General features: G+C 39.2%; 2 protein-coding genes across 2 annotated transcripts; both read left to right on the plus strand.

Annotated features, from left to right (window-relative positions):
• The first annotated feature begins 12 nt into the window (after positions 1-12).
• LOC115795861 (gastrula zinc finger protein XlCGF8.2DB-like) lies at positions 13-1,654 on the plus strand. The gene has a single exon (XM_030751985.1). The coding sequence runs from the start codon at positions 88-90 to the stop codon at positions 1,198-1,200; it is 1,113 nt and encodes a 370-aa protein (XP_030607845.1). The 5' UTR covers positions 13-87; the 3' UTR covers positions 1,201-1,654.
• A 7,985-nt stretch (positions 1,655-9,639) lies between these two features.
• LOC115795857 (zinc finger and SCAN domain-containing protein 2-like) lies at positions 9,640-21,591 on the plus strand. The gene is made up of 3 exons (XM_030751979.1): positions 9,640-9,814; positions 14,752-15,013; positions 18,919-21,591. The coding sequence occupies exons 2-3, from the start codon at positions 14,767-14,769 to the stop codon at positions 19,824-19,826; spliced, it is 1,155 nt and encodes a 384-aa protein (XP_030607839.1). The 5' UTR covers positions 9,640-9,814; positions 14,752-14,766; the 3' UTR covers positions 19,827-21,591.
• Positions 21,592-22,417: the final 826 nt, after the last annotated feature.

Here is a 22,417-nt window from a genome sequence, read left to right on the forward strand (position 1 = left end):
CTCACATGAGAATTCATACAGGTGAGAAGCCTTATTCTTGTAGCATCTGTGGGAAAATGTTTACTTTCTTATCACCATTCAAAATCCATGTTAAAATTCATGCAGGTGAGAAGCCATATTCTTGTAGCACTGTGGAAAAAATTTATTATGAAATCAGGATTGGAAAGTCATGTAAAAATTCACACAGGGGAGAAGCCACATTCTTGTAGCATTTGTGGGAAAAAATTCACGATGAAATCAGGATTGGAAAGTCACATGACGATTCACACAGGTGAGAAGCCGTATTCTTGTAGCACCTGTGGGAGAAGATTCAGGAAAAAATCCATATTAGAAGGTCATGTAAGAATTCACACAGGTGAGAAACCTTATCCCTGTAGCTATTGTGGGAATGTTTTCAGTCGAATGGTAAACTTGAAAACTCACATGAGAATACACACAGGTGAAAAGCCGTATTCTTGTAGCGCTTGCGGAAAAAGATTTAGTAGCTTTTCAGGATTCAAAAATCATACACGAATCCACACAGGTGAGAAACCATATTCTTGTAGCAGCTGTGGGAAAACATTCACTCAGAGGTCAGGATTGGAAACACATATGAGAATTCACACAGGTGAAAAACCACATTCTTGCGGAACTTGTGGGAAAAGATTTAGTGATTCATCAGCAGTCAAAAAACACATGCGAGTCCACACAGGTGAGAAACCACATTCTTGTAGTGCTTGTGGAAAAAGATTCAGTGATATGATGAAATTGAAAAGTCACATGAAAATTCACACAGGAGAGGATCTGCATTCCTGTACCGTCTGTGGGAAAGGATTCATTCAGGTGAATCACTTGACAAGGCACATGAGAACTCACACAGGTGAGAAGCCATATTGTTGTAGCACCTGTGGGAAAGGATTTGGTGACTTATCTGGATTGAAAAGACACATGAGAATCCACACAGGTGAAAGGCCATATTCTTGTAGCACCTGTGGGAACACATTTAGTGACTTAACAGCATTCAAAACTCATATGAGACTTCACACGGGTGAAAAGCCATATTCCTGTAGTGTCTGTGGGAAAAGTTTCATTCAGATGATACACTTGAAAAATCATATGAGAAGACACACAGGTGAAAAGCCACATTCTTGTAGCATCTGTGGCAAAAGATTCAGTCATCTCACAAACATGAAAACTCACATGAATAGTCATACTGATTGAAAGTTTTCATACTTATAAAACGTGAGAGAGTGGTCAGTGTAGCAGCGTGTTGATGTTAGAGCCCACGCTGATGACAAACCAAATCACCGCCAACACCTGTGGAAAAAGATTACCTCATATTCAGGTCTACGTGATATATTTTATTTCCATATCAGTAATGAACTGTAACAATCATTTATTCAATTTATTGTCTTGTGATGTAGGGAAAATTTTTTATTTGATTTTATATTTGACTGAATGTATATTTTATTGTTGTAGGCCAGTGGTTCCCAAATTCAAGAGCACTGTGGCCCACTTAAAAACCGATGGTCATCCGATAGCACCAACCTGTGAAATTTCCTTGTTAGAAGCCTGTCTTCACTCTCATCAAAATACAAGAGAAAGTGATGGATTTCCTTGAAAATTTGATTAAAAAAACATAAACAACACAGGCTGTCTATAAATTGTTAATACTACCCAGTCATAAGTAAAGTGCTAATGCCAATATGTGACCCACTTGCCATTGTGACACAAACTTCAATACAAGAGCAGTAAATTTAGGTCAACTTAATGAGCGCAATATCACAAACTAACCACTTCCTATTACTAATTTTAATTTACTTTTTATACAAATAAATACATTTATATAAATATGTAACTATGCATACTTGTGAGTAATTTCAATTTAAATTTCTGTTATTACTGCAACCCCTCCCCCTAGCAGTACTTTCACGGCCCACTGGTGGAGCCACAGCCCATACTTTGGGAACCACTGTTGTAGGCTATAGAGGTGACAAACATCAGTTGTAGATGGAGGTTCTTTTTTCAATAAACTTTGTTATAGAAAGTCAAGGATGGATGAATTTATTTTTGTCACTTGTTTCTTGTAGCAAAGATTTTATTCGTCTGTTTAGATGTTTTACTGCACAAGATAAAAGCAAGAAAGTGCTACACATGAGACATAAGCTGTGTCCAAATTCAGGTTCTGCATCCTTTGAAGGCCACATTTGTAGGCTGATTACGTCGTGGCCTACCATTATCCCATGATTCAATGCACAGCAAAACTCAAACGCAGCAATGGCAGAGGATAGCGGCCAAAAGTTTGAAATATGACTGTGACACAGAAACTTTTAAGATGTTTTCAGGTGAGAATGTAGATGTATAAACCTCAAATATCAGCTTGTTTTATCAAGATATCATTTAATTGCAATTAAATTGTTTTTGGAGCTGTCCATTGCTGCTGCTCTACCAGCTCGCTTCGCTGTCAGCTGACTGGACGATTGAGTCGCAGTACCCGGAGAGAAGGCCTGACTCCCGGCACATCCTTTTCAAACCCTGCTGACAGATATAATTCACTCAGATGATCTCTAACGGCTGATGTCTGATTTAGTTCAGTGTTTCATTTGTTCCTGAGCAAATTGGTTTGCCTGAGATTAAAATTAAGCTTCATAACTAGATTTATTTTACCTTTAATGTCTTACTAGAGAGCTGTGAATATATTTGCAAATTAATTATTCGCTCATCTGTTTTCCTTGATGTTTAAATGTTATCGTTTTAACAGCTTATTTTGAATTAAAGGTGGCATTAAATAAACCCCAAAAAAGTTTGGACATTTAACAGCTTCTTTTCCACAGCTGCGCTTCGCATTGTCATGGTTGCTGGGCAATATGAGCTACATTGAGCTGAGGGCAGGTGACACAGATATGAAGGCTAGACTGTACAAATTTCACAGCCGCTCACTTCTGGCCTTTGCAGCCTTTGAGGGCTTCGAAGGACCTACGTAGACAGGGTCCTTTGAAGGATGCAGCCCCTGAATTTGGACACCGCTAAAGAAATATGTCATTATGGACTTGAGGAACTTCATGTGTTATGATGTTAATTTTCGCAAAAGTTAAACTTGAGAATGTGCTGATGATTCATGACGATTAAGTAAGATTTGTGTAAAATTTCTTATATGATTTTTTTAATTAATTTTTTTTTTTTTTAGGTATAATCTCTATAACATGAAAGGAACATAACTGAATATTACAGTCAGTGTTGTAGTTCCTGTTTATCTCTCCTAGCTGCAGGGCTTTAACTGATGAGTCACATGATGCTCAGGTAGTGTACCTGCAGGTTGTTTGTAATTTGATGTAGACTTTAAGTATCAGACTGTCTGACCTGTTGTCTGATATTAAATACATTTATTCTCCATTGTCTTAATGTTTGTGCACTCTAATGAGAAGGATGAATTGAAGTAATCAGCTTCAACAATTAGAAGCAAACTTTTATGGAAATGTGATTTAATATTTCTTTCAACATGATATGATACATGAAACTTTTAGTTTAACTCAAATTTACAGTGGTAACGATTACAGGGAACCTGTTATACTGTAGTAGCTTTGCATGAGTCACAGGTCAAAATAATCTTTATTTGTCCTGTACGATTATGTCTGAAACAAGGAATTGTTGCTTCCTGTGGCTCTAAACACAATTGTGCAAAAATAATACACATAGTACTATGTGCTTATTTCTTATATACTTTGCTCTTCTTCTATTGGCTGCTCCTTTTGGGGGTCACCACAGTAGATCATCTGTCTCCATCTCACTCGTTTTCTAGCATCCTCTTGTGTCACACCAACTGCCTGGATGTTCCTGCATCCATGAACCACATCTGTGGTCTTTTTCTTTTCCTCCTGATTGGCAGCTCTATATTCAGCATCCTTTGTCTAATCTGTCCACACTCCCTCCTTTGCACCATGTCCAAATCATCTCAGCCTTACCTCTCTAAATTTGTCTCCAAAATGCTCACCCTGAGCTGTTCCTCTGATGTGCTCATTCTAATCTTGACCGCCTTGGTCACTCCCAGTGAAAATCTGAGCATCTTCAACTCTGCCACTTCCAGTTTGGCATCTTGTATTTTGGTGAGTGCCACTATGTGTAAACATCACTGCAGGTCTCCTTACCATCTTTCTCTTTCACTATTGCTGTTATCTCACATATTCTTTCACACAGTGGCAGGTAGGTTTGGATAGCTTTTTCTCCTTAGTCTAATATAAATTGTTTGATGATCTGAACATGGAAGTGTGAAAAAAAAATATCAGGAAGGAGGCAAATACATTTTCACAGTGCTGTTTTTAAACTCATCCAAATTCACTGCCTCTGTTTCTTCCATCTTTACTGTTTTAGTTGTCTCCCTCTCATTCTCACACATGCATTTTGTCTTGACTTTCATTCCTCTTCTCTCCAGAGCTTACCTCCACCTCTCCAGGCTCTCTTCCACCTACTTCCTACTCTCACTACAGATCACATTGTCATCTGCAAACATCATAGTCCTCCAGCCTGACCTCATCTATCAGCCCATCACCACTTCAGACAAGAAGGGACTGATCACTGATGTAATCCCACCCCCACCTTGAACCCATCTGTCACTCCTGCTCCACACTTCACCACTGTCTTACTGTCTGCATACATGTCCCACACAACCCTCACATGCTTTGCTACATTCCTGACGTCCTCATGCAGTACCACAGTTCCTCTCTAGGCACCTTATCATATGCTTTCTTTAGATCCACAGTGCACCTTTCTGACCTTGACAAACTTCCTTGAGAAAACTGTTGTGATTTGGTGCTATATGAATAAACCACCAGCAAATAGAGCTGTTGTTTTTTTGTTTTTTTGAATTCTTGTTTTTCTCGTTTTGTATTCTACAGAACAGATGTTCAAGCTAAGTAGATTTATTACAATTAGAAATTAAGTTGAAAGAACCTTTGTATTCCCTTGTATTGATATATTAATATGACTCGAGGTTCAGTTAGTTTTGCACTAAAGTAGAGGGCAGAAATATGTTGTTGAAATCAACTTTCACCTTGCCTTTGCTGTGCACCCTGCTGTCTTAAGTCTTTTATCACTTGTTTAGCAACCACTGTGATCAACTTCAGTTGTTTAAGAAATGTGTCTTTTAATTTCTGCCTCCTGTGGTTAGTTTTATTAATGATGAGAATTTCTGTGCAAAGAGTGCTTCACTGAGTGAGAATCTGTTTACAAAATATACCAAAAGGATAAATGAAATATCCAAATTGCATCAGTAAGCCAGCACACTCCCTGTACTGGTCCCAATATACAGATCATCAAGGAGGTGGAGACAACATTAGAGAGGCAAGGCTGAGATGGTTTGGACATGTGCAGAGGATGGATAGTGGACATATTGGACAAAAGATATTAAGGTTAGAGCAGACAGGCAGGAGGAGAATATGAAGCCCACAGAGAAGATTCATGGATGTAGGAGGAGTTAACTTGTTGAATTGAAAGGTTACATATTAACCATCACTTTTGAACCATCACGTCCCATAAAAATTTCCTTCACTCGAGTGTTTTAGGCTATTTGTAAACTAAAAACTCTTCTCTCCCATCTTTCCTTGGTCCCTGAATGCAGCATCAGAGGGACATCACAGATATTTAAATCTCTCTTTGCACAAGAAGGCCCTTCATCCTGCTAACAGGGATGAAGAGGAGGCAGGGGCGCAGCATTGCTTTGGCGCCCACCTCTTTTGTGGCGCCCCTATGCATTGCATATACTGCATACCCACTTTTTGCGCCACAGAGGAGGTTAAAGCTCAGTTTGTCCACATGTTTTAGATTCTACCTTTTTTATATTATATTTATTTATTTGTGGCCATCTTCCTTCATCTTCTTCAGGAAGATGGCCACAAAGGATCATGTGCTTAGTGAGTACCTCAGGCAGCAGAAACCTGAGGAGGAAGAACAGGAACCATCATGGAAGGTGTAACGTCTGGGTTGTGTTCGGTGGTGAAGAGGAGGCGGCGGGCGTGCCTATCCGGCAGCCAAAAAAACGCACAACCACACTGGCACTGGGAATTTCAGTGTTGCCCTTTTAATGAACGTAATCTTCACAACCTTATGAAGCCTGGTTGAACGGCTGCTACATCAACACACATGAAAACGAGCAGTGTTCATACAACCTATGACGGTACAAAAAATAAAGAAAGGAAAGGGTCCGCCTCAAGCCAAAATGTCCGTCTGCAAAAACACATCTCCCGCGCTCTCTACTGAGGAGCGGTGGGTGCACACTGGTGACATAATCAACACAAAAAGACCAGACTGTCGTAAAGAGACATCACAGTTACGACTGTTACAAAGGAAAGGCCTCTGCACGGCATGTACCACTGGCGGATAAAAGAAGTGGCTGACATAGAGAAATCCTACCAATGGCTGGACAAGGCTGGACTAACAGACAGCACAGAGGCACTAATCATGGCAGCACAAGAGCAAGCTCTAAGTACAAGATCAGTAGAGATTGGGGTGTACCACACCAGGCAGGATGCCAGGTACAGGCTGTGCAGAGATGCTCCTGAGACAATCCAGCACATAACAGCAGGGTGCAAGATGCTAGCAGGCAGGGCATACATGGAACGCCATAACCAAGTGGCCGGCGTAGTATAGTCAGACTTCAGGAAAAACCACAGCACACACTCTAATAATCCATTATATTCAATGGAGACACATAAAGAAAAAAAAATCACAACAAATAAATTAACCCATCGGTCAAAATTAACCTATTAACTCATGTCGCAAAATCACGTGACATTTATGCATTTATGCTTCAGCTGATGTGTTGCTGTGAATGTGAGACATTACAGGTGCTGGTCATAAAATTTGAATATCATGAAAAAGTTGATTTATTTCAGTAATTCTATTAAAAAAGTGAAATTTGTATATTATATTCATTCATTACACACAGACTGATATATTTCAAATGTTTGTTTCTTTTAATTTTGATGATTATAACTGACAACTAATGAAAACCTCAAATTCAGTATCTCAGAAAATTAGAATATCACTTCAGACCAATACAAAAAAAGGATTTTTAGAAATGTTGGCCAACTGAAAAGTATAAACATGAAAAGTATGAGCATGTACTGCACTCAGTACTTAGTTGTTGCTCCTTTTACCTGGATTCCTGCAGCAATGCGGCGTGGCATGGAGTCGATCAGTCTGTGGCACTGCTCAGGTGTTATGAGAGCCCAGGTTGCTCTGATAGTGGCCTTCAGCTCTTCTGAATTGTTGGGTCTGGTGTATCACATCTTCCTCTTCACAATAGCCCATAGATTTTCTATGGGGTTAAGGGTCAGGCAAGTTTGCTGGCCAATGAAGAACAGGGATACCATGGTCCTTAAAGCAGGTACTGGTAGCTTTGGCACTGTGTGCAGGTGCCAAGTCCTGTTGGAAAATGAAATCTGCATCTCCATAAAGTTGGTCAGCAGCAGGAAGCATGAAGTGCTCTAAAACTTCCTGGTAGACAGCCACGTTGACCTTGGACCTCAGAAAACACAGTGGACCAAAACCAGCAGATGACATGGCACCCCAAACCATCACTGACTGTGGAAACTTTACACTGGACCTCAGCCAGCGTGGACTCTGTGCCTCTCCTCTCTCCCTTCAGACTCTGGGACCTTGATTTCCAAAGGAAATGCAACATTGACTTTGATCAGAGAACATAACTTTGGAGCACTCAGCAGCAGTCCAGTCCTTTTTGTCTTTAGCCCAGGCGAGACGCTTCTGACGCCGTCTCTTGTTCAGGAGTGGCTCGACACGAGGACTGTGACAGCTGAAACCATGTCTGCATACGTCTGTGTGTGGTGGTTCTTGAAGCTCTGACTCCAGCTGCAGTCCACTCTTTGTGAATCTCCCCACATTTTTGAATGGCTTTGGTTCCACAATCCTCTCCAGGGTGCAGTTATCCCTGTTGTTGGACAATTTTTTCTACCACATCTTTTCCTTCCCTTCGCCTCTCTATTAATGTGCTTGGACACAGAGCTCTGTGAACAGCCAGCCTCTTTAGCAATGACCTTTGGTGTCTTGCCCTCCTTGTGCAAAGTGTCAAAGGTCGTCTTTTGGACAACTGTCAAGTCAGCAGTCTTCCCCATGATTGTGTAGCCTACAGAACTAGACTGAGAGACCATTTAAAGGCCTTTGAGTTAATTAGCTGATTAGAGAGTGGCCCCAGGTGTCTTCATTATTGAACCTTTTCACAATATTCAAATTTTCTGAGATACTGAATTTGGGGTTTTTATTAGTTGTCAGTTATAATCATCAAAATTTTAAAAAGCAAACATTTTAAATATATATGTAACTTTTTGAATGGAATTACTGAAATACATCAACTTTTTCATGATATTCTAATTTTATGACCAGCACCTGTATTTCCTTTTCTCTCATAAAGGTTCAGTATCCTCTGGTCCTTAAACCAGGTGAGTCATAAACAGTGAAGCATCTTTCCTTAATATCTGAAGAATTCAAACAGCTGTTATTATGGTGGCCATGTAGCTTCTGGGTCACTTCACTCATTTGGGAACCTTCCTAAGCAAAACTGATGATTCAGCTGCACCTTAAATTTAATCAGGTGAGCCCAGAATCCCCAGAATGATAAACGATGCTTTGCTTTTGACATCACAGACCGTGCCAAGTTAAAGCTCAGTCGACTGAATGAGCAGGTCTCTGTTTATACAACAGAACTAAGAGAGAGAGAGAGGGGGATTTGTTCTGATCTGAAAAGTTTTTCATGGGCACAACCCACACACTAAACTCTGCTGCTCAACCCACAATTGCATGTTCCTTATAAATGTGGCTCCATTCAAGAGGAAATAAACAGCCTTTCCAATTGTATAAGAGTCATTGCCAAGAAGCATTTTTGTGTGTGTATGTCTTTGTAGTATCCTTCAGCACAATGAGTTATATATATATATATATATATATATATATATATATATATATATATATATATATATATATATATATATATATATATATATTTATTTATTTATTTATTTATATATATATAAATAAATGAATATATAAATATATATATATTTATATATTCATGTTTTAATCATGGTTGTATATGTTGTATATGGCTGTATATAAAGTAGTGCAACTGCAATAGTTAGTTTTAACTTTAATTAGTGTAATATAGTAGCCTAATATCCCTTTGAGAATTTTAGGAATTTATTTTAATGTTATATTGATGTGATTTTTTTTTGTTTGTTTTGGTGTACTGCATACCTGTATCCCATTTCTGGCCTTTCAGTGATTGTAATCACTGATGTTAGAATAAACACATAAAACTGCTGTCTCATGAAATCTTTTCTTTCACCCCCTCCCTCTTTTGAGCTTCATCTACTTCTTAGTTTTGTTTGTTCTGCAGCAGTCAGCCAAATAATTAATCAAACAAACACAAATATACTTACTTTCTTAAGTTTAGAGTAAAGTTAATACCCTACTGAGATCTTTGGGGAATTATGAATTCTGTTTTCAGGTTTCTGCAAAGTACCAGACTTTATAAACCGGCTCGATTCTCCTTGGAGTTATACGAATGACCTGACGAGGGCAGCACAACGTCTTTCATGCGTATAGTCTGCCAGAAATCCAAAAGAAGAACAGATAGAACGGAAATGACGCCACTCTTATTCCTCTGTTTCCAGTTCCTTATGTGAGAGTTTATCGAGCAGAGATTAACTGCTGCTGCCGAACAAATCTGCTCAGGTTAAGAAACGATCGTCCGGTATGAGGAGAAGACCAACCGTCAGCTCAGACTGCTGTATTTCAGCCGGAAACCGGAGATAAAGTCACAGAATCGGTATGAAAAACTGTGATGGTCTCGGTGAACTAACGCGGGGAAACGGCTCGTGTGGGATCTGATCAGAGCTCCGTTTGTAGGCTAACAGACTGAAATCAAAGAGGAGCTGTGGCATATTTTTTATAAATATAACACAAACGCGTCTCTTTTTTTTTAAACCATAAACTTTTAGTATTGAACATCCAGTGAGACACGGGGACGTGACTTTACTAAAGGTGGGCTTTACACGCTTAAAGCCGGAGCCTTCGCCCCCGTGTCCACCCGCGTCTGCAGGCCGGTCACCGTGACCCGCTGACGGCAAACCGGGAAATAAACACCAGGAAGACTTCTTTCATACTTTATCTAAACACAACCAATTTACCGAAAATTACAAATATTCCAGTCTAAGTCACATTATTCAGACATCTCATTTAAAACCGTGAACAAGAACGAAATATGTAACGCTCTAGATAAAAAAAAGACTTTTTTAGATTGAAATAAGCATAAAACCTTGTCCTTAAGAACATTGTTTCTGTGCCAAATGGCATAAATCTTTCCCGCAAAGACATAGTAATACCTTTTTTATTAATTAAAGTTCATAATAAAGGTGTTACCAGAAGATTCTTGTTTCATTATGATTTTTACACAATGCATCTTTACAGGGAAACAGTTGTGCATAATTTTAAATGTAACCTAGTAGGACCTTTTCCAGTTATTGCTTTCAAAAGTTCTGTTTCCAAAGGAGAGACAGGACAGAGGTGACAGACCTGCTGAGAGCGATTTCTGATCATTTAGTTGGATGCTTTGCTGCTGATTAAAGGTGCAGTCACAGTCGGTATAGATGGCGTGATGCATCTTCACCTGTGGGAGCAGATACTTAATATCTCACTGCACCATGTAAACTTGCATAAAAATAGCATCTCCTCTTGGTAGGACAGGAAATTGATAAAAGGATATCCTCTATTAATTCTGGATAATCTATGACGTCTAAGAAAAGCCTTATGTTGTTGGTTATGTCTGTCGGTGATAGTCGGGCTGAGTTTCATCAAGTGTTTACGTGTCTTTGTAATGCTGCGTGCAGTAATTTTATCATTATTTTAAATTATCAGTTGGTTTCCAATTATCAAGAAGTAGCTTATCTTTTTTGTGCTTTGGGGATTAAAGAACGAGTCTTTGAGACACTGTAGGGCAGGGATCCTCAAATCCAGGCCTCGAGGTCCAGTGTCCTGCAGGCTTTAGATGGGTCCGTGATCCAACACACCTGAATCAAATGGCTGAGTTACCTCCTCAGTATGCAGTCAAGTTCTCCAGAGTCCTGCTGATGACTTCTATATTTGACTCAGGTGTGTTGAAGCAGAGACACATCTAAAATCTGCAGGACAGGGGCTCTTGACGCCTGGAGTTGGCCACCCCTGCTGTAGCAGGTATATTTTAGAGGTGAAGTGAGTAGGTAGATCAAGAAGGGTTAAAAGTTTAGAGTGAGAAGGCTTCTTAAACCAGCTCTTATCTTGAGATGTTGTTGGAAGCTGCTTTACCCAGTTTCTATTTACGCTGCTCTCTTGCTGGAACTACACTGGAAATATTTGTTGTGTTTTTAAAAAGTAGACAAACAGTAATTCTCAGTGTTTTAGGGTGGGAAAAATGTTTAATTCATAGTATTCCTGTGCATGAGACTGTGCAAAAATGTTCAGAAATATTCCCTGTATTTGCTAATTATCAAAAATAGAAGTAAATAATGGCTCATGTGTATGTATATGTAATGTATATAATCTCTCATCTACTTACATATTACCTTATTCAGTCATGTAGATTGTTTTTATTAGATGATAAAAATAGTACTGGAGTATTTTGAAGTATATCTTATAGGGCTGCAACGATTCATCGATTAACTCGATTAAATCGATTCTAAAAAATTATCAACATACGTTTACTGTGTCGATGCTTCGTTTAAACTCTGCAGCGCTCAGCTGTCTCGGTGTAAGCGGCGCTCCTCACTAGCATTAGCAGCATTAGTGCTCCGTCGTCTTTTTGTGGGTTTATTGGTGGCTGGCAAACCAACATAGAACTGCATTACCGCCACCTACTGGACTGGAGTGTGAATCACGCGCACACACATACACAGATTCTAAAAAGCTCTCCGTCGCTGCGATGATTTCCTTTAACACAGAGTGGATCATCGCTAGAGTTGCCACCTGTCTCGTAAAATACAGAACCCCGTATGTTACGGGACTCCGTGGAATACGGCTCCGTAACATGCGGGGTTCCGTACTTTACCGGACGGGTGGCGACTATCGCTGACATGCATTTCCACGCCTCCACTGCTCTCTGTGTGTCTGTGTGTGTTGTGCTCGCTGACAATTTCAGCTGTTATTTTTGTCTTTACTTCAGCTGTAGCTACCAGAACTGGTTTGCTAGAGCGCGGGCCATTAGCACTAGCGATGGTTTGGTACCGGAAGGCCCGCCCCCCAGGACCGGGAGGCTCCGTCAAAATTTATTTTTTTTTAATCCCTTATTAGTGACTAAATATAGACCTGCAGTAGAAACGTATTTTTGAGAATGCTTGTGAATACAAAGCATTACAACATTACTCACACATGCGCCATGGCTCCCACAGCCACTAGTTTTTCAAAACACTCATAGCAGGCAGCGGTTTTAACTGCGCAAGCGCAAAGAGCCGGTGAGCTCAAGTAGTGCAAAACGAAATGTTTTTCCAGCGTCCAAAACAGCAGCTTTTTCTTTTAGTAACCACCATTAAAATCTTTACTGGGAAACAGCTGGAGGTCCTTCATCAAGCACCTGATCAGCAAGTGTTAAGGCGGAGAAAAGAGAACTTTGTAGCTGCTCCATCCACCGCTGTTTGTTCACACGGCGAAAAACTGCAGTACGGAAGTTAAAATATGCAGATAAACTGTTAATAAAAAAAGTATTTCTTATCCGATTAATCGATGGAATAATCGATAGAATACTCGATTACTAAAATAATCGTTATGCAGCCCTAATATCTTATAGTTCTTACTGAACTTATCTAAAGTCTAAAGTTAAAATGCTGAGTGCAACTTTAGACCCCTACTTCCCACAATATAAGGTTTATAGGTATGACCTTGTGTGCGCGTGTGTGTGCACCTGAGTGAGTGAGGTAGTAATTGCAGGTTATAGTTTATTTATTTTTATTTCTTATTTATCTTATCTTATGTGAAAGTTTGATAATGTGCACTGTGAGCTCCTGTAACCAAAATCACATTCCTTGTATGCATAGCATACCTTGGCCAATAAAGTTTGATTCTGATTCTGATCTTAAACTACGTTATAGCATTTGAAGTAACTTCAATACTGCATGATATCTAAATATACCTGCCATATAATTACCTCACATATTAAGGTGTGTACCTTTTTGGACTTGAAACTGAAAGCATTTAAAAAATTTTAATGATGAAAAGCATTCCAGAGTTAAAAGGACGAAACAGACTTAACACTGAAACATAATGGGTGTCAGGGGAAGCCCCCCCAGTTCCTAAATCCAGCCTCTGTTGGCATCAGCTCATAGTGAAATTTCCCAGACGTTGGCTCCTCTTTGTAAGTGAGAGCTCACAGAGTTTGTCTTCTAATATTTTTTGTGTCCTTCAGAGCAGATTTCTGCGTTTCACTGTGTATTGTTCAATCCAATGAGTGCTGGCAAAGAGAAACTACCAGTTGTAGTCAATCATGGTCACTAATGATAAGGTAATAGCCCTCTGCTTTGTCAGGTTAAGAGACATTGTAGAACCTTCAGAACCACTTATTAAAAGATTTAAGTGAGTATACGTTTATATTTGAGCCTGTATGTATACTTTTGACCTTGTGTGGATTAGAGGAAATCCTAAATAATTTCAAACTTGTGCATCCAGCTCTTGTTTTTAAAGTCATGCATGCTGTATAATTACTCCACCCTGGGAAAAGAACAGATCAAAGAAATCATTAAAAGCCCCAAATTATCCCAACATTCATGCCCAACATGAGTTTATGTAAATCTCTGATCACAACTGTATTTGTTTGTGCTACAGTGGAGTAGGTAGGTTGTTTTAGAGAAGTGGATAGGTGTGTAGAAGAGAGAAGTGAGTCATTCCACTGAAGGTGCGTGCTGCCCGAGTGGTACCTTTCAGAGAAAATGTTTTCCCTGCAAAGATGGAGACTATAAATGTATTGCATGTTATTAAATATACTTAAATGATTATTGTTGTCACTGCTTAATGAGTGGTTTTAATTTTCAGAATTAAAATTGTGCATGTATTGCATATTTGAACATGTTTTTTAGATTTTACTAAATTTGTCAGTTTAAACTTAGTTAAACTCTTATTTGGCTCCAATAGTGTTACAGGTGTAAGTGCAGCCACTCAAATTTGAACTAAAATGTGGTCATGAAGCCAAATGCACGTGTGTGACAGGCACTGGTGTAGTCACCTGTATTTGTCAATTGCCATTTTCGTGGCAACATTGCTCATGTGAATGTCACCAGTTAAACTTGAATGAGAATGGTAGATTGTTGTGCTTAAAACTGTGAAGGGTTCACAGTGTTTATTTCCCAGTTTGTCGTCACGAGTTAATCTAACACCAGTGAATCTCGTATGTTGGCAGGGACCGGCCATTTACCTTTGAGGTGTCATTTAATGTCAAAAATGTCCCTCATCAGGGCCTAACTCTGTGCCCCCGACCTTTTTTTTTTTTTTCTTTTTTTTTTAATATGTTAGTTTTTGGTTTGAATTAAATTCAAGTTCCATTGAAATTGTTAAGGTTATTAATAACCCTGCGCGCTCACACAGCTGCTCCTGAAACGTTTATCACATTTGTACACTTTAAATTTCATTCACATATGTGATCGACATGCTCAGAGTGTAGAGCCCTGCTGGAATATAATTGCTCAGATGTGTGTTTTCCTGTCATTGCATTAGTAACCTTTTCCTTGTGTCCTTTTCTTCATCAAGACCTCCCACAGCAACATGAATTGTAAGGAAGAGGAGGGTCTGGATGGCCAGCAGGTCTGTAACCAGGAGAGGAGCTCCAGTCTGGACCAGCAGGACTCAGATCCTCCACAGATTAAAGAGGAGCAGGAGGACCTCTGCATCAGTCAGCAGGGAGAGCAGCTTGTAGTGAAACAGGAAGGCATCATCTTCTGGACCGGGGAAGAGCGGCTCAGACTGCTGGATACCATCTGGAAACCTGAAACAAATTTGCTACACAGTTCAGGTATGTAGAACTCTATGTCGAGATCTTAATACAAAAAGAAGAATAAAGAGGCTCAGAGTAAATTTTAAAAGTAGAAGCACAAGAAGAATTTAACTGCAACAGCTAGCACTAATACATCTGTTTTCTAAACTGTTAACAGTTACAGGTGTTTTTTTTGTGGTAAATAAAATTATTCCCATTAGAGCTGAGTGATTATTCACTTTCAAATCACAGTTGCTCTGAGATTAACAAACTGCCAAAACTGTGATTAGCCTATACGTGACTCAAGATGAATGCATATACACCTAACAACATTATACATGTGGAACTGAAGGAAAACATAACTTGAATTTTAGTGCAGAAAATCATTTTCACCAAACCACAAGAATCACCTGACGATTCAGTCTTAACGAAAATCAGCGGTATGGTGGCATTTTGCCTTTGAGGTCAGCATCAAGAAAAAGGACTTTTGTGATTCATGTTGTGTAACAGTCGTGGAGAAACACCGCAAACCTAAAAATGCACCACAGACAGCTGTACACCATCGATGCAGATGAAAACGAGCCTGTATAGTTAAATTTGGCATATTTGCATGCTGAACTTAAATGGTTATGTTAATTAATGTGAGCTGTCCTTTTAACCCTAGAACACCAGTGTGAGTTTGTGAGACCATCTACAATGCCATTTGGCTCTGCTATTTGAGAGGGGCTCTGAGTAGAACCACTACTCCTCTTAAAATGAGCCTGCTGAGGTGGTACAAATGATGCCTCCTAGATGAGATGTCCTGAGAGGTTATGGTTTAGACCGACAGCATGCTGTAGAGATTATATCTCTGGCCTGGCTAGTTGTGTGTTTATACAATTTTTTTTGTGTTGGGGGCAAAATGACCCGAGCCAATAGTTCATATATGTCAAATATATTGGTAGGATGAAAGTTACACTGCCAGGGAATTCCAACTGCAGTATTTTGAACAGCTCAGCTCCTGGTTGCTACTTGCACCTCTTAATTAATCTTCTAGTGTGATCAATGCCAAGGATAGATATCATAAAGAAGCAACTGTTGCTGTGTATCCACCTTAGAAGGGTTATATAATTATTTTGAAATAATTTGAATTCCATCTTTCTATGGTGGTATATTATTCGCAAATGGAAAACTTTCAAAACAGTTGCCAATCTTCCCAGGAGTGGACATCCCAGCAAATTCACTCCAAGGTCAAAGTGGTCAGAGAAACTGCAAGGCTGCATCTCAGATTCTAACGGCCTCAGTTAGCATGTCAAAAAAGCTCATGACAGTACAATTAGAAAAAGATAGAGCAAGGATGGCCTGTTTGGAAGGGTTGCCAGGAGAAAGGCTCGTCTTTCTAAAAAGAACATGGCAGCACAGCTTAGGTTTGCAAACTACAAGTCTTCTGGAGCACTGTCCTTTGGACAAATTAAACCAAAGTGGAGATGTCTGGTGAAAACCAAACACAGCATGTCAGCACTGGGGTTATTAGAGTTAACGAGAAATGTGACTACCCGTCGGGTCAATGCAGCTGCAACGTTGTGATGAACCTGTTCCGTCCTTGTGCGTTTCCGGCCACTTTATCAGTGAGAGAATAACAATCAGGAACAATCAATATAAAGAATCGAGGGAATGAAGAAAGTGAAAAAACAGGGACAAATATGTTTGCAGCCAAAAAAATGAGCACAAAGAGCGAGGACCAAAAGAAGTCCCAGCCGGCACCGCATATAAAACACCAGCACACGACCATAAGGTAATGAACACACACAATCCAGCTACACAAGCAGAAGTGCGACATGAGGTCGGCCACATATCGAGCATCTAACCAAGCTAGCTCCAAAACAGAAGCTGTTGTTAATCTGCTGCACTGACGAGTTACTCTTGTACCTTGAATCTTGCACCTGACAAAGTATGAAAAACTAATGAAACTAAACTAAAACTGAGCAATAAACCAAAAATAAAAACTAATAAAAATGAGCAAAACTGCTCTGAAAACTAATTAAAACTAACTGAATTAAAGAAAAAAGTAAAAACTAACTAAAACTAAACGATAATGTAAAATCCAAAACTATTATTACCCTGGTCAACACAAACATCTCGTACAGCACGGTGGTGGAGTGTTGTTTTGCAGCCACAGGACCTGGGAGCCTTGCAGTCATTATGTCTACCATGAACTCCTGTATACCAAAGTATTCTAGAGTCAAGTGTAAGGCCGTCTGTCCTACAGGTAAAACTTGGGTGAGATTGAATCATGCAACAGGAAAGTGCTCCCAAGCACAGCAGCAAATCTACAACAAAATGGCTGAAAAACAAAAGAATCAAAGTGTTGCAATGGTCTAGTCAAATACCGCATTTTCATTGGTACCCACTCAGCCGGGGTTCAAAGCGATCCGAGCCGACCCGAAAATGTGACGTGGAAGAACAGCATGCCACTGGTTGGTCAGGGAGTGTCGTAACTAGTTGAGTCATGAGAGCGACTCCTTCACCATAATCAACCGCGCCATTTTTAAAACCCCACAGCAAGAAGCTGGAGGCACACAAAGCATGGGGAGGCTCAGTTGAATGCCTAGAGTGACTATGACAGCCGATTATGACATGTTTGGCAGTATAGGATTAATACATAACAATGATAACCTTCATCCATTAAAACTTTGTACTGGGGACTTACGCATGATGACGATAGTAAACTTGCCTTAGCTATGTTATCTTGCCTCTATCTTATCCATTGTTGTTGTTGTGTTTTGAGTCGCATACAAATTACATCATACTGTCCGTGTTGCTATATTGACTCCTCCCACATTGAGGTGGTACTCAATTGCAGTGGAAACAAAACAAGACCTTGGCGAGTCATGCTGAGTTGAGTCGACCCACGCTGAGTAGATACTAATGGAAACGCAGCATAAGTCTAGACCTCAGCCTGACTGAAATGTTGTTGCAGGACTCGGTGAAGAGTGACCCAGATTTTTTCCACAATGTGAGACTGATTGAATATATAGAATGATTACCTCACCTTACTGCTGCTAAAGGAGATTTTACAAGCTATTGAAATATATGATTGCATAATCTTTTTTACATTACTGTATACAAGCGTGTCGCACCTGAAACCCAACCTTCATCTAGATTAGATTAGATTAGATTAAACTTTATTAAACCCTTTGGGAGGGTTCCGTCAGGAAAATTAAAGTTCCAGTAGCACTTTTATGTTACAGGCACACAAGCAGAAATATAGTCAGAAATATACAAGCAAATGAATAAATAGATAAATAATAAACAAAGATACAACAAAGGCAAAGAAGATACAAAATATCTGACAGATGATGTGGTATTGCACCTTGAGACTGCCTATTGTCCAGCACTGCTTTGTTACCTTGTGTTTGTGGTTAGACTCAGGCTGCTGCTCCTTCCCCCCCTCTGTCCTCCTGTTACCCCCCCCCCCCCCCCCCCCCCCCAAAAAAAAAAAAAAATATCAGTTCAGGTTGAAAAATATGGGAACAGATTAAATTCCATTTAAGTCTGATTCAAAACAATTTTACCAACTGAGATATCTACCTCATTTAAGACCTGCTGAGGACCAAATCATTTTTTTATGTCCTACAAAAAAATTTGCAGAGGATGGAGGAGGATGCAGTTTCTTTATGGCCATGACTACAACTGTACCAAGTCTAGATATCTACAACCAATATCTTTAAAGTTTATATATATGTAGAATAACAAGCATCCAAATATTAAGATGAACTTTGCCTAAGTTCAGGTTAAGCTCAGTGTCAGAACTCCGTCATTTGCATCAGTGTCAAAATTCTTTGTCACATTTATTCACTTTAAATTTCACAGGTATGTGTGAGCAACAGGCTCACAGTAGTTATGTAATGGTTGACATTAGAATCTGTTTTTTCAGATGTTTTTTCTCATATTTGTCCCTTCAGACTTCCCACAACAAAAAGATTTTAATGAAGAAGAGGGTCTGGATGACCAGCAGGTCTGCAACCAGGAGAGGAACTGCAGTCTTGGCCAGGAGGACCCAGAGCCTCCACAGATTAAAGAGGAACAGGAGGAACTCTGCACCAGTCAGGAGGGAGAGCATCTTCTACTGAAGCTGGAGACTGATACCTTTATGGTGACTCCTGCTTATGAAGAATGTAAACCAGAACCAAATAGTGACCAGTTCCTTTCTCACAACTCTCCTGAATCAGCAAGCCGAGATCAGGGAGAAAGCAAGCAAGTGGACTTGGGATCATCTAGAAGAGCAAAGCCAATCAAGAGGCAATGTGCTAACAGAGTAGACGACTCTCCCGGGTCAGAGTCTCAGTGTAAAACTAACACAAGTAAAAAGTGTTTAAAATGTGAAACTTGTGGAAAAACTTTTCAGTTTAAATCTGGACTGAACGAACATCTAAGAGTTCACACAGGTGAGAAGCCTTATTATTGCACTACCTGTGGTAAAAGATTTAGTTTCTCATCTGCATTTAAAGTTCACATGAGAATTCACACAGGTGAGAAACCATATCCTTGCACTACATGTGGGAAAAGATTTAGGGATTTAAAATCATTCAAAACTCACATGAGGATTCACACAGGTGAGAAGCCATATTCTTGTAGCATCTGTGGGAAAAGATTCAGGGACTTATCAGGATTCAGAAAACACACAAGAATTCACACAGGTGAGAGGCCATATGTTTGCGGCATGTGTGAGAAAAGATTCAGTCAGATGATACACTTGAAAACTCACACGAAAATTCACACAGGTGAGAAGCCGTTATCTTCTAGCACCTGTGGGAAAACTTTCAAACAGACAACACAGTTAAAAAGACACATGAGAATTCATACTGGTTAAAAGTTTCATACTTGCAAAACTTGGGAGACTTGTAGCACTGTGACAGTACAGTCCACACTGGTGAGAAGCCAAAGCAGTGCAACACCTGAGGGAAGAGATGAATTCACAGGACAATATGGTATGTTTTCTCTCTCAAGCAGATACAAACACTATATTCTTTATTCCATTTATTGGCTTAGTCTTATGATTGTAGAAAAAGCCTGATTTTATATTTGAAATTATATTTTCACTGTTTTAGACTGTAGAGGTGACTCACAAGTATTAATTGTAGATTGATGTCCTTTAACTTTATTCACTAAAAAGCTTTTATAGAAAACCAAGCAAAAGAAAATTGTCACTTGTTGCTTTTTATAGCAAAGATTTGATTCCTCTGTCAGGCATGAGAGTTGTCTGTCTTTTATTTTTATGCCTCCTTTCTGTATTTCATTGCAACTGACTTGGTGGCAAGAGGTGTGGATCTTGTCTCCAGTCTGGTACCTTAATACACACGCTTACGGTAGTGTGGCATTGATATGCGGTATGATTTGCAACATGGCACCTGATTGGCAGATGAAATTTCGGCCTGCTGCACTTCCGCTGGGATTGCAGTACTCATTTGTGACTGTGGTCCACCAAACAAGAATGAAGGAGAGAGATCCTGAGAAAAAAAATGCAGTATTTGAATGTTGGCTCGCAGTTACACTATGATTCAAAGATCAAGAACACATTCAGCTATTTTATAGTTACAAATCACAAGTCCCCTCAAGGTGCTTTATATTTTAAGGCAATGATTAAATGCAGAGTGGGGTATAACATACACGCATACATACAGGGAAAAATGGCAACAGCAACTGACAAACTACTGACACTGGCAATGGCAGCATGAAGAGGATGCAGGCATACTGAGAATTTTGTACTTTGTGTAGATTGTGTTTTTCAAAGTCAGTTATTGTTTCACTAAGAGCTCAAAGATTTGATTTTCAAATTGGTCTGTGTTGATAAGTTTGTTTAGGAAAAATTTAGTAGACTAGACCTCAAATGTTAGGTGAATTTTTTTTTTTCCTTTTAATTTTCATGGGTGCACGCTCCTAGATCCCTCAATCACATCAGCCACATGCAGCCAGGTGGAGCGCACACCCTTTCAGTCTTTTTTTGGGAAGGAGCGCTCTCATGTCTGCTCGCTTACAAAATGCTGGAAAGTGACACAAATTAGACCAAAAATATTGTATCATTATGAATTTTAGGTTACTTCATGTGTTGATGTTAATTTTCTTGAAAGTTAAACTTCAGTGTGCGCCTGCACCGTTGAGTCATTTAGTTTTGATGCTTCTGAGTGTGTTTTTCATCCTTTAAAGTTTAAATAAAAATTTCATTAAAACCTCTAGTGACAAAATTTCACTTTGAGGTGTAATATCTAAAATTTAAAAGCAACAAAAGAGCATTCTGCCTCATTTTACAATTTTTGTGTGTGTGTGTGTGTGTGTGTGTGTGTGATGTTTTATTTAAATTTTGAAACTGATGTTTTGACTGAGTAGACATGCCTCAGTCTGTATCATAGCTCCTGTTTACCTGTCCTAGCTGCAGGGCTTTACTCAGTGATACACATAAAATATTCATGTAGTGTGGCTGCAGGTTTACAGTTAAACTGCATGAAGGTGTAATAGTAAATAACTTAATATGTTTAAATGCTTTGTCATTGCTTTTGGTCTTCAAATAAGCAATTTTTCATATTCAGCCTGATAATTGGGAAACTGTCTGACCTGCTGTCTGGTATTAAATATCTTTCCTCTGCAATAATTCAAAGTTTCATGTTTCTTTTTTTTTTTTTTTTTTTTTTAAATCACAATTGCTTGGCTGAATTTTGTTTCCTGTTTATTTGAATCCTTCAGCTGAATTAAGTATACTTCCTAGCCTTCCACTCTGTGTTTAGTCTTTGACTTCCTTTAATTTTGATAGCTGACTGTCTAGGTTTTTTGTTACTCTTGCCTGTTTTAGAATCCTGCATTTCAGTCAGTTTTCAAAAGTGACATTTTATGGTTGAATATTTAATCAGTGGTACTTTGATTAAAGGGAAACAGGCTCATCTTCAGCTCCATATTTTTATTCTTGAACTCTACTAAAGTAAATTTGCATGATTCACCGTTCCAAATGATCCATATTTAATTTATGCTATACTGTACTTTATACTACAAATCATCAGACTGTTGGTGTCATTACCAAAACACTGTTAAAGAGGCTAAAAGAGAATACCCCTCAAACATCATTGCATCTGTCAGAACCAACACCTGTTATTTAAAACTATCAACTATCGTCCTGAATGCTTCACAGTCTGCCTGTTCTGAAACATCCTCTGATATGTGCAATAAGTTTTTACCTTTTTATTGATAAAGTTGCCACTGTAAGAGCTATAATTTCAGTCTGTCTCTGACCCCTCTGCCTCATGCTCTACTGTTCCAGTTTGAGCCAGAGACTCTGGTGTTCTTAGAGGATGAGGTTCGCCTCATACACACAATCTCTCTCTCTCTCTCTCCCCCATGTGTGTGTGTGTGTGTGTGTGTATATATATATGTATATATATATATATATATATATATATATATATTTTTTTTTTT

This window comes from Archocentrus centrarchus, chromosome 17, assembly GCF_007364275.1.
Source record: "Archocentrus centrarchus isolate MPI-CPG fArcCen1 chromosome 17, fArcCen1, whole genome shotgun sequence".
Lineage (NCBI taxonomy): Eukaryota > Metazoa > Chordata > Actinopteri > Cichliformes > Cichlidae > Archocentrus > Archocentrus centrarchus.